The sequence below is a fragment of the Drosophila miranda genome (genome assembly GCF_003369915.1).
Source record: "Drosophila miranda strain MSH22 chromosome Y unlocalized genomic scaffold, D.miranda_PacBio2.1 Contig_Y1_pilon, whole genome shotgun sequence".
Classification (NCBI taxonomy): Eukaryota; Metazoa; Arthropoda; class Insecta; order Diptera; family Drosophilidae; genus Drosophila; species Drosophila miranda.
In genome coordinates, this window is record NW_022881603.1 from 42,124,243 (window position 1) to 42,146,656 (window position 22,414).

At 45.2% G+C, this 22,414-nt stretch overlaps 1 protein-coding gene across 2 annotated transcripts; it reads right to left on the reverse strand.

Moving 5' to 3' along the window:
• Positions 1–5: 5 nt before the first annotated feature.
• On the reverse strand, positions 6–14,484 carry LOC117191074 (integrin alpha-PS3-like). Of its 2 annotated transcripts, none has more exons than XM_033396043.1 (8): positions 13,679–14,484; positions 2,902–3,886; positions 2,706–2,808; positions 2,057–2,641; positions 1,862–1,991; positions 1,440–1,802; positions 492–1,377; positions 6–426 (listed from the first exon to the last, which is right to left on the reverse strand). In XM_033396043.1, exons 1-8 carry the CDS (start codon positions 13,870–13,872, stop codon positions 322–324), a joined length of 3,351 nt encoding a protein of 1,116 aa, XP_033251934.1. In that variant the 5' UTR covers positions 13,873–14,484; the 3' UTR covers positions 6–321. The 2 variants fall into 2 exon arrangements, with proteins under 2 accessions (XP_033251934.1, XP_033251933.1); XM_033396042.1 differs by lacking the exon at positions 13,679–14,484 and adding an exon at positions 4,841–5,185.
• Between the last annotated feature and the right edge of the window lie 7,930 nt (positions 14,485–22,414).

Here is a 22,414-nt window from a genome sequence, read left to right on the forward strand (position 1 = left end):
GGCAATCAAGTCTGTGTTGCACACGAGGCACTTTTTTATATAAAATAGTTGTCGTTAAAATACAAATTGCAAGGCACTTATCGTAGACTACTAGGAAGTCAAACCAACAAGAACATTCAATGCTTTCGCGGTTTAAAAGTTGCACCCTTTCATATAGATTGTGAGGACTATCGAAAATCGATTTCGCTTTCTTTTTAAATGCATGTAGAACACACATACTTAGTAAACATACAATTTGTAATGGCGTCTTCAAGTAATAATATTAGAATTTGGTGTCTGCTGAAATTTGCAGCTTGTTTTCGGCCAAACTCTTGAATAAAGTTAGTTATTACCGTCGCTATTTAGGTTCTCAGCCTCGGGTTCGTCGGGGCTCTGCTTCACCAGTCTATTCAGTTCTTCCTTTTTGGCTCGATTGAAGAACCCGAACTAAAAGAGGACGAAACAAAGCTGTGAGTTAGGGTCTTAAACATTATTTACAATGGGATACACACCTTATAGAGGGCATAACTTATCGCTGAGAGCAGAAGCAAGCCACCGATAATGGATACAATTATGATCCAGATGGGCAGGCGTGACTGCAGATGTTTGGATATTACATTTGGCTCAATCTTCCGATTGATGGAATACGAGCTGCCGGACAAGTCTCCCTTCTTCAACAAGTCCAGATCGGTCAGGATGACAAAGTACTCCCATGGATCCAATAAAATGGCATTGACTTCATTGAGGTCAACAGAGTAACGAACATTCAGGTTGACAGGCTTATCCGCTCTAAAGTTGTAGACACGCATCTCAGCTCGGATGCAGATCATGTCTGGATCCCTGCAGTTAAATACAATTGTGCGATTCACCGGCAACTTGCCCTTAAAGTCCTCGCTGAGCAGGTCGTGCGCTTTGGCGTTTGAGATGCGAGCGTACTGCTCGCGGTTGGCAGTCACCGCTTTGAGATCACGCCGCTTGCGCGTCATGGAAGCGGTAGCCACCATATCAGAGTCGAGGTCTTGCCAAGACTGGTGTATATGCCCACTAGTGGTAATATCGTATCCCTGTCCATTCTGTCTAATCACCGTTCGCTCCGTACTCTGGATGCCGCGCGTGGTGGAAATTTCTATTGGATCTAGGACGAGCATGGTGTTGTTCTGATCGAACAGCTCTATACCCAGCAGCTGAGCATCGTAGGTGGCCTGCATCTTCAATGTGGTCATGTTGATGATGGGTATGATGGCAGTTGATCCAGCAATTTTATACGCTATAGGTATATGAAAGGACAATGTCAAGTCGTCGATAATACTGGGGCCATTGCTCTTAATCTCGTAATTGTTGATTATTTCCGCGGAGTTTTTGTAGTGTTCCAAGTCAATTTGGCCATTTATTTGGCCCCTGTCAAAAGGCAATAGAAACTTATGTTAATTCTTTGCCTGTACAGGCCACAAGTTCGTTACCCAGTGGCGTCTATCTCGGTGTACTCCCTCAGGCTGATCACATTGGTCTGCCTGTTGTCCATTGGATTCTTTTCATATCCCGTACTGAACACCTCGGCTTTTATTATAAGTGCTAAACCACTCAGAGAGCTTACATCGAAGCTAATAGTAATGCCATCCCTATCTCCCTTGTCCAGCGGTCTCCCACGGTTCAGATCGCAGACCATTCCAGTGTCGCTAACCCGGCAATTGCCCGGTATCTGAGCAAAGCTCAAGTGGGGCACGCTCGTCACATTGAATTGTGGCAGATAGGCGGTCTCTCCGTTGTTGGTGATCTCGTAGTTCAAGCGGAGAGTATTGCCACTCCTCAAGGTGTAGGTAGGGCTATAAAATAAGACTCTTTTAGAATATTACCAAACTAAATGGAAACTGATCGGGGTTACCTCACATCCTTGATTTTCAGTTGTAAGTCTGCAATACAAATATCAGTTGCGCAACCCGTGCTGAATATGATCTTCTCAGTGTAGACCTTCGGCTCTGCGGGATCAACAGCGACACAGGTCTCGCAGAAATCTTCAAAATTTTGGGAAATTTCAATAATAATGACACTGTACCATTTGTAAGAGCTTTGATCTCACCCTCAGAATCAGGGACTTTCTTTGTTAGTTCGTAGTGCATCTCCAGTTCGATGGGTGTGAATATGTCCTTCTCGCTGTAACGCACAACGCACTCAAAGACTCTGCACTGCTCAGTCAGTCCTGCGTCGACTGTGAAACTCATTTCATGGCTTTGAGTCTGAGTGAACTTGGCCCGTTTCAACTGTGAGTCGATGACGATGCGTATGGTCATCTCCTGCTTCTGGACTGCCGGCGCTGTGGCCGTTGTGGTTATTCCGTAGCAGGCTGTGATTGCCACCTTGTCCTGCTCCGGCTTGATTTCACGCGACTGTGATTTTACAGTAGCTTTTAACCTGACAACAGGATAGGCACGATACAAATACACGGCCTCAGCATTCGGAGCTCCGATTGCAAAGTCATTAAATCCATTGCCGTCGATGTCGGACCCACGGGAGAGGCCATGGCCAAACATATGTTCCCCATACTTTGAAGGTTTGCCCGAAGGCGCATCCAGCCGCTGACTGGGCTGGTTACGCAGACCGTGCTCGCTACCCAGGTAGATGAAAGCCGATCCATTTCCCGCAAACGGCGCCCCGACAGCGATATCTGTTTAAAAGCGGAAACGAACTAATTTAGCCAGTCCGAAATAGACGAAAGTACAACGACTAACCATTGTAGCCATCGTGATTAATGTCTCCCAGGCGGGTCAGCGTAGTCCCGAAGCGTGCCTTGCTGGCAATGGGCGATCGCAGCAGTTTGGACTCAAAATTGAACTGCAATCGATAGCATTTTAGGTTATTTTGGGTTAGTCACGTTATTACGGTGCCCTAACGAGGCGGGGCTCACAAAGCCATACTCATACTCACAAAGCCCTTGTTGATAAAAACATAGATGGCACCGTTGTCGTGCGAGTCTTCCTGGGAGTGTTGGGGGGCTGAAATCACCACATCCGTCCTTCCATCGCCGTTGAGATCCTCGGCGAGGACCGAATAGCCGAAGTACTCCCCAAACTGTTCTCCACGGAACACGTGGAATTTCTTTATGGTCTTGCCCAGAACATCGAATATATATGCCTCGCCGGATTGTCTGTTGGCCTGCGGAGCGGTGGCCACGTACAGCAGAGTGGTTAGGTTCGTGCTGTCAAAGTAACCAGACGCCACAGAATAGCCAAAGTAGGAGTCATCCTGTTGACCCCAGTTCTGTGGCTTGGGAATTTCCGGAACAAAGTTGTCGGGTGTGTAGTCATTGGAGTCGCTTTCCCGAGTCTTTCGGCGCAGAGCGCTGCTCGTGTCGCGCCGGCTGACGCTTGGGTTTTCTGCAGGGTCGACTCGCCCATAGAGTATTACCGATCCCTTCCAGGTATATATGCCCGGGGCACCAATTAGAAATTTGCTGTTGTCGTCCGAAACATGAGCACTCAGTCCCAGCTCGCCGAGTATGTAGTAGAAGTTGATTTCGTTGTTCTCCTGCACCACCTGATCCGTCTTTAGCCGCAACGGGGAAATCCGATTGACGTGCTCCGGACTGTCAGCCAGGGTGTTTTTCACCCAGTAGCATACTCCATGCATATGGTAATCCTTTGTGCTGGAAGCATAAAATCGCGGGGCGCAAACCAGAAGCTTGTGCGCGTCGCTAGTGCCGCCGTCCATCGAGCCACCCAGCCACTGGAAGTCCTTTCGCTCCGAGTCGTAGGTGTACTCGCTGAACGGAGCGTCTCGGTTTCCATTGGGATCGAGGACATATGGGTTGCAGGAGCCGGTACTCAAGGAGCACCTGTAAATGGCGCCGGTCTCATTGATCTGGCGCTGTGACTCCAGGGACGACTGGGCGCGCGGGGCTCCTACAATGACTCTGAAACGAGACAAGGGGAATCGAATTAGTCAGACTTTGGAGGTAGTTATTGTCTATGTATCATTCATTAGTCGATTTTTCCATATAAATTTCTCTCAAGTGGAAAACGAGATAGTCATATGCATACTGCCCATCGGGTGTTGATAAAAACATAGATGGCACCGTTGTCGTGCGAGTCTTTCTGGGAGTGTTGGGGGGCTGAAATCACCACATCCGTCCTTCCATCGCCGTTGAGATCCTCGGCGAGGACCGAATAGCCGAAGTACTCCCCAAACTGTTCTCCACGGAACACGTGGAGTCGAAGCGTACGAGTATTTGCGATGTGCAACAGGTCAATCACAGTTGGTTTATCACTAGCGCTTTTAACTTAGCGGCGTTTGACTGTGGCAGCAGGCAATCTTATCGTAAAGCGCAGAAAACGGAGCTGGCAACGTTGGTTGATAACAAATTGGCATTGACTATTTTTTTAGCTTGAAAAGAACGAATTTTGTGCCACTAATTTGACATAGTACATCCGACAAAGGTACGAACGTGCGACAGAGCGAATATTTGCATAGTTTCCAGCTCTACCCGATGCCAACGCTCCAGACTCATACACCCACCCGGTGGGGGCAAGACAGAGCTGGTGTCTAAAAACAAAATATGTTTATGCAGTCACCTCCTCGCTATGTGTAGATAATTGATATCGAGAGTATGACTTCATCGTTTGTACACGGTCTTCAAAGTTTTGCACTGAACTGTGCTTCTTTGTCGCTGAACCTCTCCTCTCAACATTTTCATTCACTTTTACTACTGCTACTATTTCGGAGTTCGATTGCCGCCAGCGTGAATCATCCGAACGCAATGCACAACCTGTTTACTCTACCGGACGCCCCTCCCGCTGTCGCTGCCCGCACCCAGCAGCTCCAAAGTCGCGGAGTTTCAGACCTTCCAGAGTCTTCCCCGCCCACTTACCCATTCGGTCGCAGGCTCATGGTATAACCAAAATATGACGCACGCACTTTGGGCAAAGTGGTGGCGAACTGTGGATCGTTTATCTGCCTATTCGGACGAGGGGATAAGTTAAAAGCCCCTACGCTGCCCGCGAGACAGCAGAACAGCAGCAATACATCCCGAGTCAGGATCGACAAGTGACCTTGCCGCGCCATATCCGCACTTGTAGGCAGCTTGTATAAGCCTTTTCGAAATATTGTTTAAATATACTGGTTTAAACTAGACAACTTCGATTTTGGGTGTACTATCACTATCACGCTGTCTTAGCACTAGCACTGAATGACGTGGAGAACCACGTCCGCATCGAATGAAAGATGAAAGTCGAATAATCAAGTACCCGACCCGACCACCCGACGACTACCTCAATGAGAACGCGAGGTATAGAGAACCCGACTGGGCCAGTTTGTGCCGTTGCTGAGAGAGACCCAAACCAACAAACTCTTTCTCTTTCTCTCTCTCTCCTCTCACTGATTACTCACTTTACCGTTGTCGCTCATCCAGATTTCGAAATCGGTTCGCGGGAGAGCTACTGCTTCGAGGAGTATCTTTGTCAATTTTTATCCACAATATTAGTGATTTTAGCGAAACAGATTCATTGCAATCATTACACAAGTGGGTGGGTAGTTTTCGAACAGCCTCACGCCTGATTCATGCCGGATTTAATTGATACGAACTATTAAGATATCCAATATCTGTGTTTTTCCTAGTTTTGTAAGCCGAAAAAACTCCTCGAATTAGTCAGCGCCAATGACGATGCCAAATGGTCCCTAGGGTATACATACTATGTACATAGATACGATTATGCTCGCCAACAATATAACATTGTAGCTAATGTGACAACACCGGTTGCGAGTCACAGGCACATGGCAAACGGGCTACCAGCTCCAAAATGTCTTAATGCGGAGGAAAAGGAAAGGGAATGAAAACAGCCAGCCCAACGAAGAAGTCTGGATGTGCGATATGTGCTGAGCGGAACTTCTTGTTCCGTTGTTCCCCAAGAGTGAGTCATACCATGTAGACTGTCTCCCACGCATACCCTACCCCGATCCCATGCCTGGCCCTTGTAAGTGCACCGAAGATGCTCGCTTTGTTTAAACAATGAACTGTTTATTTGAATGGGCAATAAGCCACGTTGGGACCACACAAATCTTCGCTCCATCGTCAGCGACATGAGTTCAGGAGCAGCGGCCAACAAATGTTCAAGAACAAAAGCTACCCCGCTACCCTGCTGCAGCGATTTTGGTTTGTTGGTTTTTTCGAAATCGGGTTTAATGACCAGGAGAAAAGCGGCTAAAAATATTTGTGTGGTGTCAAGTCGGTGTGGGAGGGGAGGAGGAACTTCGGCATGGGCATGGGGATGGATGAGGCGCCGCTGCGATACAGAATGCAGCTGTTGCGTTCGCCGACGCCGTAGTACCCCCATTACTCGAATTCTGATTGGAAACTTGTGTGACTCATGCAGCCTGTATTGGTTGCATGGCGACACTCATTTCCCCGTGCAGTTTTTTGACAGTTCGGACCGAGTGACCACAGTCCGTGGAAATGTTAATATGTTTATACTCGGTACCCCGCTGTTCTCCAGGAAGCAATAGAAACCAACATTAGTTTTTAATTTTGGTAAACTTCAATTGATGTGAAATAAATTGCAGCTTGCCGTGATTTTACGCGCAATTTCCGTACATAATTAGGCTAGCGTACTCCATGATGGCATCAGTAATTTGTATCTGGTAAAGTACCAGCAATAAAAAAAAACTAAGGGAACTGGGGAACGGTTGAAGAAATTGTACCAAGTAGCCTCACAGGTTTTTTGTGGCAATGGTAAATGGTGTAATATGGTATAGCTTCTAACGAGATTAACAAATCTCTGTTTGATTCTAAACAAATGAAAATGCAATACATGTCTTTAATCTTTCTTCATTTAACAAAAATACTTTTGAATGTGGGTGGATTTGACCACACATTGATAATTCTCTTCAATAATGTTTGTCGGGTCAAGCAGCTTAAATATTTTAAATTATTGCCAGTAGTATTGCAAGGAAATGCATTTTGGTGTTGTCGTTTCGAATGCCCCCACTGCAAAGATCATTTGCTACCGCATATGCGCATGCAGCGGAATTCTTTCGTCTCTTTATGTCGCAATCTCTCGGACTCGGCTTAACAGCGTCCCGAGCAGCTCTAACGCTCTCGGGCTATCATACGCTCTCGCTCGCGTATAAACTTGCTGCATAGGGCCCGGCAATTTGGCCCGTCAGCCCTTGCATGGGCAGTCTTGAGCTAATCGTCGCAGCTATTAGACTAACATCCTCGCATCAATCGTTCGCCCCAATCATCCCCATATGTACATACGCGATAAGTTGGTTTACATATGCAAATAAATTGTGAATTATAAACAGCCTCTCGACTTTCATTAACTTCAAATTGCAACAGTTGTTAAAAACGCTTAATAGCTTAACATTTGGTGACCCCGACCTGATTGTGCAATAAATAATCCATCAGTGCAATAACAAACTAATATAGCATTCAAAGATCTTAACTAATTTCCATCCAACCAGTGTCATCGACCACATAAGTTATCCATACATATATACACCGGCCTCCCCTGCATATTCGGTAGTGCACGGAGCTGTTGGCTTGCGCTTCTCTTTTCGGTCATCTTCCCGCAAGAAACGTTTCTTACACCGGTCGCCTTTGTATATACAGTTCGTACATAGCTGTTCGCTTGCTGGGCTCGGTTCTTGTCGTCTATTGCTCGTGTTACTCTTTGCGATCATCTTCCCGCTAGAGACGTTGGTCTTTCTGCTAACGCTGCCGCTACCATGGAAATTAATGCTGCTAACGAAATTCCAATGACCAGTGAGCAAAACAGGGTGTCTTTTTTGAAGCTTAAGTCAACGGAATTTTGCGAGAAAATGAAGGTTAGCTACCGCTTGGCAGAATGAGTCGTCAGACTGTGACTACTACATGCTCGTGGTAAAGCAAGAGCAAGTCGAGAAGTTGATCAGCAAATTTGAGATGTTTCACGGCGAGCTTGAGGAATTGGATCGAAGCGAAATTCACAGTGGTTTGTGTGACATTTTTGAGTCACTTGCAAGCTCGCTGAAGGCGGCGATTATGAGGGAAATGGCTAAGAGTAGCGGCCGCATGCCGTTTCATTCTACCTAGGCTGGAGGAAATACTACGGTTGAGTTTGCCGGCTCGCAATTTCTACCTCACCGTAGACAAGTACCATCCCTGCCTCCTATACAATTGCCGACGTTTAGCGGCGGGTATGCGAACTGGACGGACTTTTATTCAATGTTTGCCACCATCATCGACAGCCATCCGGACTTAACAAACATAGAAAAGCTCCATCATTTGCGTTCCTGTCTGCGGGATTCGGCATTGGAGACTGTTCCGTCGCTGGAAATCTCAGATGGCAATTATGCTGTGGCATTAGATTTGTTGGAAAACAGATTCAATAATCGGCGATTGGTCTTTCAGGCACACATCAATGAGATCTTGGCGCTCCAGGCTGTGGAACCTGGGTCAGTGGTCATGCTTCGGGAGCTTTCAGACAAGTTCAATTCACATATGCGCGCGCTCCAGGGTTTGGGCACCACTGAGCAGATCGCAGGATGCATCGTCGTGCAGGAAATTCTCCGAAAACTGGATCCAACGAGCCAAGAGAAGTGGGAGGAACGATTCAACGACCCCGCATTCGCAAACTTAATTCCGTCGTGGGAATCTATGTCCTCGTTCTTGGAGCAGCGATGCAGATCATTGGAGACGATGGACTTTTCTATGGCAAGCTATGCGTTGAGCAATCAGGTGGGCAGAAGTAGAAAGCATAATAATTCTAGGTCCACATTGGTTACAACGAACCAAACCGTAGCACGCTGCGCGCTGTGCAACGATGGTGCTCACGCGGTCCAGCACTGCCAGAAGTTTAAAGCGCTGTCCCCCACAAATCGCCATAAAGAAGCCAAGCGGCTTTCGTTGTGTATAAATTGTCTCAGAACAGGGCATCGATTACTTCAGTGCACCTCGAGCAACTGTCGTACCTGCGGGGGTAGACACCATACCCTCCTTCATTTTGGTAGCCCTGAAGATACCGCATTCCAAGGGAAATCAGCGCCGTATACTCCATCTCAGTCTGCACTGTCTGAGTCTACGCCGTCTGAGCATACCACTGCGCCCTCTACTTCAGCGGCTACCTCGTCTGCCCTTATTGCCCAAGATCTCAGGAATGGTGTTGTTCTACTTGCCACGGCCACGGTCTTAGTCAAAAATCGTTCCGGAGTTTTAGTTCCCTGCCGAGCGTTGCTGGATTCCGGCTCCCAGTTGCATCTAATAACTTCTCGTTTCGCGAATCAGCTTCAGCTTCGACTGCAGTCTCGGGAATAGGCGACTCTAGCTTCGTCACGGATGGATTTTCGGTCAACGTTAGCCTGCACTCTCGCTCATCGGATTAGTGAACACTCATCACTGCCATTGTAGCCTCTAGCATAACCGATCGACAGCCAAGCTGTGTGTTGGTCAGGTCAAGCTACTGCCAGGATTGCCTTCAATTCAGAAAACGCGCTTGGGATGGGTCGTGTCTGGAAGTTGTTCGCGTTTAAAAGGTTCCTCGTTGATGGTCTCTCGCGCTCGGGCCGTAGCTGCTGAGGATAATAGTCCAGAGGATCGGCTTGAGGTGCTTCTTCGGAGGTTTTGGGAGGTAGAAAATTGCATCGAACCAATAATAAAGTCTACCAAAGAAGAGCTAGATTGTGAAGCACACTTAGTGCAGCATTTCCGTCGACTACATAAAGGCGATTATTGTGTTCGGCTGCCAGCAAAATATAAATTGGATCTCCTTGGAGAATCTTACAATCAAGCGCTTCGTAGATTCCTGACCCTTGAGAGAAAGTTAGATCGTCGCCCTGATGTTAAATCTCAGTATGCAGCATTTATAAAGGAGTACCTTGATTTAGGCCATATGTCTCAGGTTCCTACCCAGTCAATCAGCAACTGCCGATATTTGTTGCCTCACCATTGCGTCATGAAGGAGGATAGTTCTACGACCAAGCTTCGCGTCATTTTTGATGGATCCGCTTCAACCTCATCTGGATATTCCCTGAACGACGTTTTAATGGCTGGTCCCGTAATCCAACCCAAATTGTTTCATATTCTTTCTCGATTTCGGTCATACGCCGTTGCGATTACGGGAGATATCTGTAAGATGTAGCAGCTTGCAGTGTATTCTGTGGAGAAACTCCAGGGAAGAAGACTTGCGTGTGTTTCAATTGGACACCGTTACTTATGGGACGAAGCCTGCCTCCTATCTATCTGTGCGAGCGGTGCATCAGTTGGCAATAGACGAGCAGATGGCGTTTCCAGTTGGAGCTGAAATCCTTCGCCGTGACTTCTACGTGGATGACTTGATATCTGGAGCCAGCTCGCAGGAGGAGGCTATCCGGATTCGGGAGCAAACTACTGGAATTTTGTCTAGAGGTCAGTTCAGATTGAGGAAATGGTGTTCGAAAGTCCCTGCTGTGCTGGATGGAGTTCCGGAAGAGGACAAGGAAACATTTTTGAAGTTCGACGATGGCAGCCATGTGACTAAAACTTTAGGACTTGCGTGGGATCCGGTTTCTGATCTACTATTATTTTCCTTCTCGGCCCTTCAATCTTCTTTGAATTCCTGCAGGCGCTCTGTTTTGTCATCCATAGCGCGATTCTACGATCCTCTCGGACTAGCTGGTCCCGTAATTACTAAATCCAAAATCTTTCTCCAGCGTTTGTGCCAAGAGAAGTTGTCCTGGGATGAAAGCCTTCCAGTCGCACTGAACACCGAGTGGCAGGAAATATGCACCAGTTTTGGTCAGATTCGTCGACTTGAATTTCCTCGGCTTGTGCTCCTTCCAGACTCTACGCTGGAAATTCACGGATTTTGCGATGCCAGCATCGAGGCTTATGGTGCATGCATTTATGTCGTGTCCAAGGGTCAGCATTTCAGCAGTCACTTACTTTGTGCCAAATCTCGTGTGGCTCCTTTGAAGACACTTACAGTACCAATGCTGGAGCTTTGTGGAGCGGAGTTGCTGGCTAGGCTCATATCTGAGATAGCTGGAATGAATGTATTCAAGGGAAGGTGTTACTGTTGGTGTGATTCTGCCGTTGCGCTCTCTTGGATTCGGGACGAGCCGTCATGATTTAATACTTTTGTTGCAAATAGAGTGTCAACGATTCAGGAAATGACCGAAAAAATGGAATGGCGCTATGTTCCCACAGCTTTAAGCCCAGCCGACATTCTGTCTCGAGGGGCTCATCCGACTGAGCTGAATGAGTCACCTCTTTGGGCTCATGGTCCTCCATTTCTTTGCGGCTCCTCAGATGACTGGCCACCCACTGTGCTACCTGATAAGCCAGCCCTTGAACTTCGTAGGAAGGCTCTTCTGGTCAAATCGCCCTACATGGACATTATTGCTGATTCCAAGTATGCGAATTCATTTGCTTCTTTGCAACGCGTTTTCGGATACATTCACAAGTTTTGCAACCGAATTCGGCGCCCCGGACTCACTGTCTCAGACATTGAACATGGAACCCAGGTATTGCTACGACTAGTTCAGCGTACTCAGCTATGGAAGGACATGAAGTCAGTGCGGGCAAGGGGAGCAGTCTCCTCATCGAGCTCAATCGCATCGTTATCGCCATTCATGGATCAGTTTAGACTTCTCAGGGTAGATGGTCGACTGAAAAACTCTTCGTTGGATTTTGATGGCCGTCATCCCATCATCTTGCCCAGCAGCCATCCACTGACTCTTGCAATAATCTCCCATTTTCATGAGCGGAATCTGCACGCTGGTCCTCGAGCTTTGCTTGGACTAATTCGATCCCAATATTGGCCTATTGGGGGGAGGAAGACGGTAAACAAGGCAGTAAACAAGTGCGTAAGATGCTTTCGACTGAAGCCCAGGGTATTGGAGCATATTATGGCGGATCTTCCAAAGGAGCGGCTCGATGGTTCTGATGCCTTTGAGATCACAGGCGTGGACTTCTGTGGGCCGTTTTTCTACAAACCGGAGGCACGCAACAAGGCTCCAATCAAGTGCTACGTCTGCATCTTCATTTGTTTCGCTACCAAGGCTGTTCATCTGGAGCTTATAAAGGACTTATCCACAGTTGCTTTTCTACATGGACTAAAGCGCTTCATATGTACCAGACGGAAGCCGCGGCAATTTTGGTCAGACAACGCAACCAATTTTGTCGGCGCTAAGAATGAGCTGATGGAATTAAAGCGCCTGGTCCTCAGCGATGACCATCAGAAGGCGCTGCTGGATTTTTGCTTGGTCGAGGCTATCGACTGGCATTTCATTCCTCCGCGCTCCCCTCATTTTGGTGGTCTATGGGAGGCTGCAGTGAAGACGGCCAAGTACCACTTCTACCGTGCGATAGGCCACTCGGCTCTTGGATTTGACGAGCTGCGGACGCTGTTGTGCCACATCACGGCAGTGATTAATTCAAGACCTTTAGTTTGAATTTCAAAGAGCCCTGCCGATCTAGATGTTCTAACTCCAGCGCATTTCTTGAATGGTGGCCCTCCTGCTTCGTTCGCTGAGCCTGACGTCACGCAGCTAAACTTCGATCGTCTGGACGGCTGGCAGCGCGTTTCGTACCTGCAGCAGCTCTTTTGGTCCCGGTGGAAGGAGGAGTACATAACGTCACTGCATCAGCGCTCAAAGTGGCGCACTGCGAAGCCTAGTTTAGCAGTCGCAGATTTGGTTCTTGTCAAGGATGAGAATCTTCCTCCCATGAAGTGGCCACTGGCGAGAGTGGTCGAGCTTTTGCCTGGACGAGATGGCGTTCAGTTCGCCCCAATCATCCCCATATGTACATACGCGATAAGTTGGTTTACATATGCAAATAAATTGTGAATTATAAACAGCCTCTCGACTTTCATTAACTTCAAATTGCAACAGTTGTTAAAAACACTTAATAGCTTAACAATGTTGAGAATGAGAACGAACCCATAAAAGAAGAGTATCTCGTATTACTTGTGTTTAAAACTTTCTGATTTGAGCCGTCCTCTGAGGTGTGTGATGTCATTTCTGAGCAAAAGTCGCCGCCATCAGGTCTACATATCATATGATACGAAGTACCTATGTACATACCTACAAAGTATGTAGGTCGCCCAAAAACACATAGAAAAGTTTGTCAGTTGTGTGGATCGTCGCCGAAGCCGAGACGAGATCTCGGATCTGTGGCAATTGAAACTGATGGCAATTGAAGCCAGTTTTTTGTTGTTATTTTTAGATATTGCTGTCTGAAGTGATATTGTTTTTGAGTGGTTTTCGGGCTGAGGCTTTCGTACTCTACTTGTATTATTAGTTGCTGGGGCATGTTTATGCAGCTGCCCAGTCGAGATTGATGGCGGGGAAAAGATATCCACTTGCCGCCATGGAGCCATTTACGATTGCGGTTTTAGCACGCTACTCGTCAAGCTCAAAACAAATAAAAGTGGCTCTACCAGAACTTTTCTAATTTTGTCAATCCCATCTTTAACACCTCCAAACTGTCTACTCGTACATATGTATGTGTACATATATGTCTCAACTTTTGTTTCCATGTGCCACAAGTCTTAAAATATTGACAAAGGTGGTGACTCAAAGTACGGAATTGAAAAGAATTGGTTGTCTTTAAGCAAATCAACCGAACGGAAGGGAACGTATGCCAGTTATCGAAATGTGTGCATGGTATATATTCACACTGGGCCGGGGTGTTTGTCGAATTATTTACATATGTACAAACATTTCACTCCCCTGCCTCTATGCAACTTACCTGGTTGGACGTATCACCAGGGTGTATCCAAAGTAGGAGCTGCGCGTTTGGTTCAAGTGAAAACGCAAATGTTGGGGGGCGCCTATCACTAGGTTTGCACGCGGCGAAAAGTTAAAGGCATCAACCAGTAGGCCTGGCAGCAGATGCAACTGCAGGGACAGCGACACGAGTATCCAAAAACGGCAGATATCCATTTAGATTATCAGATTATCCATTTTAGTTGAAGTTGGTGATTGAAATTTCATCGAAATTCATTAAAAATTAAATTTTGTTCATTCGTAATTTCTCTTTAATTTATTTTGCGCTCTGCGAGCTCCAACATGCCATTAAATCACAGTTTTAAACAGAGTCGCTCAGTCACAGTCACACAAGCCACTCAAAAAGCAGGATTTAGTACACATTTATTTTTGATTTATTGAATTTAATTGACGCTCTCTACGCACACACTCGGGCACTTTATACTCGCATTCACGTTCGCTTATGTTAGCGTTCTCGCGAACTTATATTTATTAAATAAAGCCCGGCGAAGTCTCGCGCTTTCTTTCGGTCCGCTCTCAGATAGATACATATGTATCTACTTCTGCATGCTTGAGAGATTGAATCGAGGGAAACTGGTGTGATGTGATATCTGTCGCTGAGGTCGTGCCAAGTTGTAAGCTTTAATAATTACTGGTTTATATTATCTGCACAAATATTTTTTATTTGCGTAATCCCTGCCGCAACTCTAAATACAAACTAAGACGAGATCATGCGTGCAACCGAACTTTGTACGTCTTTTCACTCCCCGACAACTCCGAACCGAATGAATTGCGCTCGTGCTGCCGTCGCTGCCTCGGACTGTCTGGTGCTTGACTGTATTCGTCCACCCTACATATTTGTCCGAAGCAATGCACAGTTCAAACGTATATATATGTAAATATGCACATATTTTGAACTTTAATCTGTGCTTGTTTTGTTTGTGGTATTACCAAAAACCAAAAACCAAGAACCAAGAACACTTGAAACTCAAGACCAGTAAATAAGCATTGAAACACATGCATACATGCAATACCAACGTGATGATAGTATCTGGAAGAAATTTATGCCCTTCTGAAACCACTTTCTCCAGCGAAGTACTATATTGCACATGGTTGTTCCAGATTGTTTTCGACCATTTCGTACGGTGGATCTTCTTGTGTGCATTGCAGGAAAGTGTGAGAGCCTGTGTACACTACAAACAAATTCGCCTCTTTACAGTCACCATGGAGAGGGGACTGGACTGTATAATTCGTATTGATCGGCGAGGGCTTTTACTCATTGCGAGCTGTACTCTTATGTGCATTTAAGATCACACATATTAAGTTATAATTAATATTTACCATGAGTATGAGACACCCCATCCCTTCGTCCATCGCCCATCGCCCATTGCAAGCGAGACAGTCAGCGTGCAAATGAAAATGAAAAGCATATGGCTGACATATAGGATGCCGATGACGATTCTGATGTGAGTACACACCCGAAAAGTGCAGCTTATGGGGCTGCCGCTGTCATTGAACTTGGGGCAAGCTATGTACATACATACAATACAAACATAGATACAATAATGAAACTGCTTATCAGCTGGAACATAGCTCGAACATGTACATGCATGCCTCCATGTGTACAAAAACATGCACATACATACATATGTACCAGAATTGTACCAGCCCAGTATTGGGGTAGGTTTATTTATTATTCGGTGTCATGAAATTATACTAGTATCTACGAGGGTTCAGCGGATCAATTAGAGCGATCTCACAAGCATACAGTACAACAAATACACTATTCCGAGTGGCCGGACCTGATAAGCCGGACAACCGCATTTAGTTCGGTTCGTTCTTGGCTGCATGGTGCATGCTGCTCAAGCGTGGGGGTCGGCTCTCAGTAATTGAATTTGTATGCAGTTTATCAAGACAATTGAAAAACAATAAAAGCCAATAGAGGGAAAGTGCGTTTCAGATAAGACCACGCACAACAGATTTCCCCATTCCCAATCGACATGGTAAATGGTTTCTGCCTAATTCATAAATAAAGTTCTAGTTAGAAGTTGTAAACAACCAATAGTTTCACACTTTGGTTTATTCCCCAAACGCAACATAATAAAAAAAGCCCAAAATCCAGAGAGATCAAGGAAATGGGAAATATCTGATGTTTCCAGATGGAAACATTAGAGTGGTAAGTGCTTTTGGCCGCGCTCCACCCCACCGTTTTTTTGGCGTCGCAGATATTGAAACGCTTTTGTAATTATGCGGCCGCCAGCCGATTTGACAGCAATTATGTGCCTGCCAACAACCCAGCACGCAACGCAAGTGCAGTAGAGCACTGAAACAGAAACAACTGCTCCCCTGAGGGGGGCAACAGCCACAGCGGCACCTGCTGTTGCGCGGAGTAGGGGGCGGAAGGGAAGGGCGCATAATTGAAGTTCATGACCCAATGGCCGACGTCAGACGCCCCCTCGCACGCGTCGTCTTTGGGAGCCAGAGCAGCTATTTCAGTACGGCTGAAAACGGGAGCACCAAGTGCAGACGCACACTTCTCAAGGTGCAAATTGAATGGTTGAAGTGAGTTTTAGCTTCGAAATGGGGTGCGAGTATGGGATGCAGTTGCCACTCAGTCATTAATTATCTGTCGTCGCACTTGGCGGATGTTTAAGCTTCGACCACATAACTCCAGCTTGTGACGATTGCACTGCAAGCTGCACTTCATTTATCAGTTTTACTTGCCAGTACCGCGAGCTCAAGCCAACTTTAGCTTGATGCGCAGCTGTGACAATGCTGGGAGGCAGCACCTTATTTGGGCACGGCACACCGGGGGACATATAAATATCAAAAGGAAATCAATGCAGGTGTGCTCGCTTCTGACGTCACATAAGACGGACCGCTTTGTTGAACACATCAATAGCGGACAAGTATCCCCTTAACGTCGAGGATGGGATATGATTATTACAGTGTGTTCCGCGAATGTCTTTGGAAAGGTTAATAAAACTAAATGACCAACCAACCATCAACCCTTTTAAATGAAGGCCCAGCGCCGGCGTTAGGTTCTGCTCATAAAAAATGGGTGTCCGCAACTGATCTAGTGACCTAGTTGAAACCAAGAGTGAAAGAGTAGCCGGCTCTAGAACGCAACAAACACAGACGTCGCCGCCCACATAATGATACCTTTCAAGCGAAAATATCAGTCATAAAGTGTCTGCTGAAACACTTTCACAGCGAGCGGACAATGAGTATCAATACAACGGCCTTCCGGTGCGCCGGCGCCCCGCTTCAAACTGTCAAATCCAAATAGTGTCACACACATATCGAGTGTAATACGAGATGGACAAGCCATGTAGGCCCATACTGTATGTAATTGATACTTAAATTGATAAAAAAATTTGTTCACAGATTTTGGCTGAACAGAAGCAATCTCGCATTTCAATTGTGGCAAAGTCAAACCTCATTGTTTGTCCGTGATGAGCGAACACGGCACTCGTTTGTTACGTTTGTCACGTTTTCGTCGTAAATTAATCAAACTGTCTTTATGCTCTTTAAACATCACATAAAAATTATATTGCAGCTTGTAGCTGATGTTCCTCGCTCAGAATTCTGCTGCTGATATGCTGATACTGCATTTAAAATTCATATCATGAGGAGCTACATTAAAGAGCCATCTCTCTACACTGGGGCGTCTCTAAAACACCGACAGCTGTGTCTCTGGGACTTTGAAATGATAGCATTCTTTTCAAATATTTTAATATTATATTAAGAAGCAGAGAATACGCCAAAACAAGCAGTACGAGGGGTCGGTAGCGCAGTCGACGAAGCAGTACAAGCAATGAAAGCAGTACATACGTCATTAAACAACATCTATTGCAGCAGTCCAGGCAAACAATGACTTGAAAGGCGGACTGCATCGCACCCCCAACGTCATCCCACCAGGAGCTACATATGTACATCACAATCTCAAAAAAGAGGTCGAATAGAATGTTCACCTGAAGAAACGGGTAGGAGAGTGCCGACAATAACTGATCTGATGGCGGTACGAAAAAACGTAGCCACAAAGGAAGATATTTCGGAAATGAAAGACGAATACGACATGGTTTTCAAGCAAGATCCTAGAGCGGAAATTGAGAAATAAAAAGAAGCGGTTGCTCAACAGCAGATGGAATCGAATCTTTAATCAGGAAACAATAGTCAAAATAAAATAATAAGTCCAATTTGATTATCTTGTAGTTCTCTCTGCCCACTGTGGGCATCAGAAAGCACGTTATAGCCCAAGCTAAAGAAGCTAAGGCAAGCTAAGCTTAACTCAGCGTGGAGTAAGTAGACAGAGGATATGTAAGCCGCAGCTCAAAATGGAACGTTTTCGAAGTCATAGGCTGACCTATTCTTTGTTACGGTGCACAAGTGAGGGGAGGGAGACATTTGACGAGGAGGATACTGCACAGATATTTCGCTAAAAGGATACTTAAATTAACCGACAGTTCAAAAAACTACATTTTGGCGATCGACCCAGGGCTGGAGGAGGGACACATATACAGCTTAAGCCTATGATATATGTATTCGCGTTCTTCGATATTCGCACTTCGACGCTGTAACCTCACTCTCGATCGTAATGCAACATACTTATAGAACAGTACGAGCGTCAAATTTGTTTGGAGTTTCTTAAAAGAAACATCCAGGAACGGCGCATCAACATGGCTTACGCTAGGTAAACCGGTTGCCGGGCTTATAGACTCCTGGTCTATGAAGTTGGGAATGCCTTTGCAATCCCTGCGCAAGCCAGTTTGTCAATTAATTAAGAACTTTAAATAGTCGGAGGCCAAAGGGAACGGAAAGCTGCGAGAACACCCGCCATACAATGATTCTAAAATGCCATATGCAATCACAGGATCCCTCCAACAAGGACGCCTGTGAATCATCTCTCTATCAACCGAGGCCGCAAAACTAAGTTTATTTAGTAAATTCATAACTATTAATTTAAAGTAATCCAAAAAACGAACTCTACCCAAACTTAACCACCAATAGATGTGCAGTATTTGTAATCATTACTTCAAATTATCTCAAAAATTTCAATACCAAACAAAAAAAACCTCTCCGTTTCTCTCTCTCGTTTATGGTTGAGTATATAGTAACAGTTACCGAAAATTAATTTCCCCATTAATTAATACCAATTAATTAATCCAATAATTTACAAGAACGATGTTTGTGGCAGCCCGGATCGCAGCCCCTCAGCAACACTGATCTTAGAGTCGTTCGCTGGTGCGGCAACACCGGCAACTCTGACAAGCGGTCTGGCATCTTGATCTCTGACTTCGACGCTAAGCACAACAAATGTAGTTTAAACGAGGGGGAACGTTGTGAGTTGCTGCGTACACCGCAACTCTACAGTTATACCCGATACTAAGTCAGTATGGCTCTCCTGCGGCAGACGCCGCTAATATTGAACCACACGACAAAGAGTGCGTGCGAGAGAGACAGAAAATCAGTCAGAGCGTGACGTCGGGCGCTGCGTAACCAGTGCAAATTGATTTTTTGCTTTTGGCTACAAAAATGATCCGATCTGATCCAGATTCAGCAATCTGATAGATATAGTCATTATCTATGATTCTGCGTTTTTAGTTTTCTCGAATGTGCAATATTGTGGATGCAACAGATTTTCGTCCTTTGTGGGGGCGGAAGGGGGTGTGGCGAAATTCTGAGATATACGTTTTATAGTGAGATCTAACAGAAGTGCGGATACCAAATTTGGTTACTCTAGCCTTAATAGTCTCTGAGATTTGTGGATGCCCCAGATTTTCGTCCTTTGCGGGGGCGGAAGGGGGTGTGGCGAAATTTGGACACGAAACGGTCAAGGTCCGATATCACAGGAGTGTGGATACCAAATTTGGTTGCTCTGGCTCTTATAGGTTCTGAGATCCTTGAACTCATATTTTGCAATTGGCAAAGCCGACCATGAAACCTGTGTGTTAGAGAGAGACAGAGCGAGAAAGAATGAAATTGTTTTCTTGATTCTGGCTATAATAATTATACGATCTGGTTGAGATCTTACACTCTAGAACATATAGTCATCCTCTACGATTCTGCGTTTTTGGTTTTATCGTATCTTTAAAAATGTGGATGCCACAGATTTTCGTCCTTTGTGGGGGCGGAAGTGGGCGGGGCGAAGTTTTGAAATATTTTTGTAGCAGTGACATATCACAGAAGTCTGGATCCAAAACATCGTTGCTCTAGCTCTTATAGTCTTTGAGCACTAGGCGCTGAAGGGGACGGACGGACGGACGGACGGACGGACGGACAGACGGACGGACGGACGGACGGACAGACAGACAGGGCTCAATCGACTCGGCTATTGATGCTGATCAAGAATATATATACTTTATGGGGTCGGAAACGATTCCTTCTGGACGTTACACACATCCACTTTTACCACAAATCTAATATACCCCAATACTCATTTTGAGTATCGGGTATACAAACACCTGACACGCCATTCGGCCATTTCAGCCCGCTAAATTATTAGCTTCTGAACGAAATAAGATATTTTCATGAAGAAGGAAGACTTAAGTTACATTGTCAATATTGAACTTTGTTCCGGTGCATATTTACTTTTGTGTATAATATAAAATATGTGGTTTTTTTCGGATCGATACGTTTAATGGTAATTTTCGCTGTATATAGCGTATATTATGTAACTGTATATTATGTAGCTGTATATTATGTAGAGGCGGCTGCCAGGCTCGCTCGACTGTTCCGGTCCGATGTGATACCTCTTGGGATCTTCCCTTTCCTGCGCCGTGAGACGTAAGGTCAGCTATTATCCCATCCAGATGCTCTTACTAAGATCGAGAGCGTGGGTGCCTATTTGTCAATGTCCTGTGAGGTGAGAATGTATGACTGCGCTGCACCTGTTTTTGCCTAGTCTGTAAAATAATAATCCATATGGAACGTAATATCTAATAAATTTAATGTTTCTAAAGAATAACTCTTGTATTAGTATTAGTGTATTAGTATGTATAGGTAATGTAGAATTTCTGGTTTATCTCGTGGTCGTTAGATGTAGCCACAGAGCCATGTCAAGTAATTTATTTGTATCAGCCAAAAGCTTTCAATACAAAGCTTACAGTCAGTGAGACTCGACTTCCACAATTGTGGAATTTTATTGATCAAAGAGATTTTTGTTCCACAAAAAGTCAGCAAAACCAGTTGTACAGATTTCATATTTTTAAATTCACATGCAAAATACGAGTGGGAACGTTGTGAGTTTATACTAGAGGTGTTAAGCCAACGCCATTCGACAGGTTTGAATTTATTGACCTAAAAAATCGATACATCGATAGTATTGGGCTTAAATAATGAGTTTTAAAATAGGCCATTTGACACGTAAAATTAGAAAAAGATTGTTCAATATTAAACATTTTACTCATGCAGGCAGGCTCTGGCTTTGACTTTCACAAAAATGGTCCGATTTATATTCAAAAAAAGCAAGATTTCGCCGTTTTCAAAACGGATACATTTTGCTCGCCTTTTATACAACAAAACGAATCATAATTGCTGCATTAACATACATTTAACACTAATTGACATGCCCGATTCGGTTATCGGAACGTTGATATATATAACTGTTATAGCTTGTCAGATGTGCTAAGTAGACAGGTGTTGCCTTTAAGATGTTTTGATCTCCTTAACTCGCGCACTTTCTACCGTCGTTTTGCTTCTTTTTAGAAGCTCTTTTGAGCGATTGAAAAAATAAAGGCATTTAGATCATGCTGTATATTTACGAAGCAACCAGGTCAGCAGTTTTTGTTTGCCAGAAACATATCAATACCAAAACTTACCAATAGAGGATAAATGCAAACAGTCTTGGAAAGGGGATATACAAGTGCAAAATTAACATTAACAATTAATTTGGTTTTATCGTATCTTTAAAAATGTGGATGCCACAAATTTTCGTCCTTTGTGGGGGCGGAAGTGGGCGGGGCGAAGTTTTGAAATATTTTTGTAGCAGTGACATATCACAGAAGTCTGGATCCAAAACATCGTTGCTCTAGCTCTTATAGTCTTTGAGCACTAGGCGCTGAAGGGGACGGACGGACGGACGGACGGACGGACAGACGGACAGACAGACAGGGCTCAATCGACTCGGCTATTGATGCTGATCAAGAATATATATACTTTATGGGGTCGGAAACGATTCCTTCTGGACGTTACACACATCCACTTTTACCACAAATCTAATATACCCCAATACTCATTTTGAGTATCGGGTATAAAAATAATACTTAATAAAGATCCATAATAAGAACTCAAGCGTACATTTGCCAATGCGCCAAATGTTTTGTTTGTGTGGCGCCATCTATTGCTCAGAGAGAAAAGCGAACGATAAAAATTCACTAACAGGAAAATTCTCTGTGGGAAATTCATCCTGACCTGTTAGAGGACTTTCCGCCCGAAGGCTGTCGTCCAAGAAAGAGCCAGGATAGAGCCAGGGGACCAGAAAAGAGCCCGAGAAGAGGGTCCAGGGAAGAGCAACTGAGGAAGGAAAAAAGGCGCAAAGCATGTATTAAGAAATTATCGGTTTTATAGTATTCGGCTTATAGTTTTAGACAAGGCGCATGGTTACAAGTTGCGAAAGCTCAGAAGCAGTCAGCTAATATCGCTGCCACTACTAATACTACTAATATTTGGTTAAGTAGGATTTAGCATAGTGTGAAGTGGATTGGGTAAAATTTTGTTT

Bases quoted from the DNA above. Each gene is read 5' to 3' on its own strand.
- LOC117191074 (XM_033396043.1), bottom strand. From the start codon at position 13,872: ATGGATATCTGCCGTTTTTGGATACTCGTGTCGCTGTCCCTGCAGTTG. The intron at 1,803-1,861 runs GTAACCCCGATC...CTTATTTTATAG, and splicing joins CTGAAAATCAAGGATGTGAG to CCCTACCTACACCTTGAGGA. The intron at 427-491 runs GTGTGTATCCCA...GTCCTCTTTTAG, and splicing joins TAAGTTATGCCCTCTATAAG to TTCGGGTTCTTCAATCGAGC.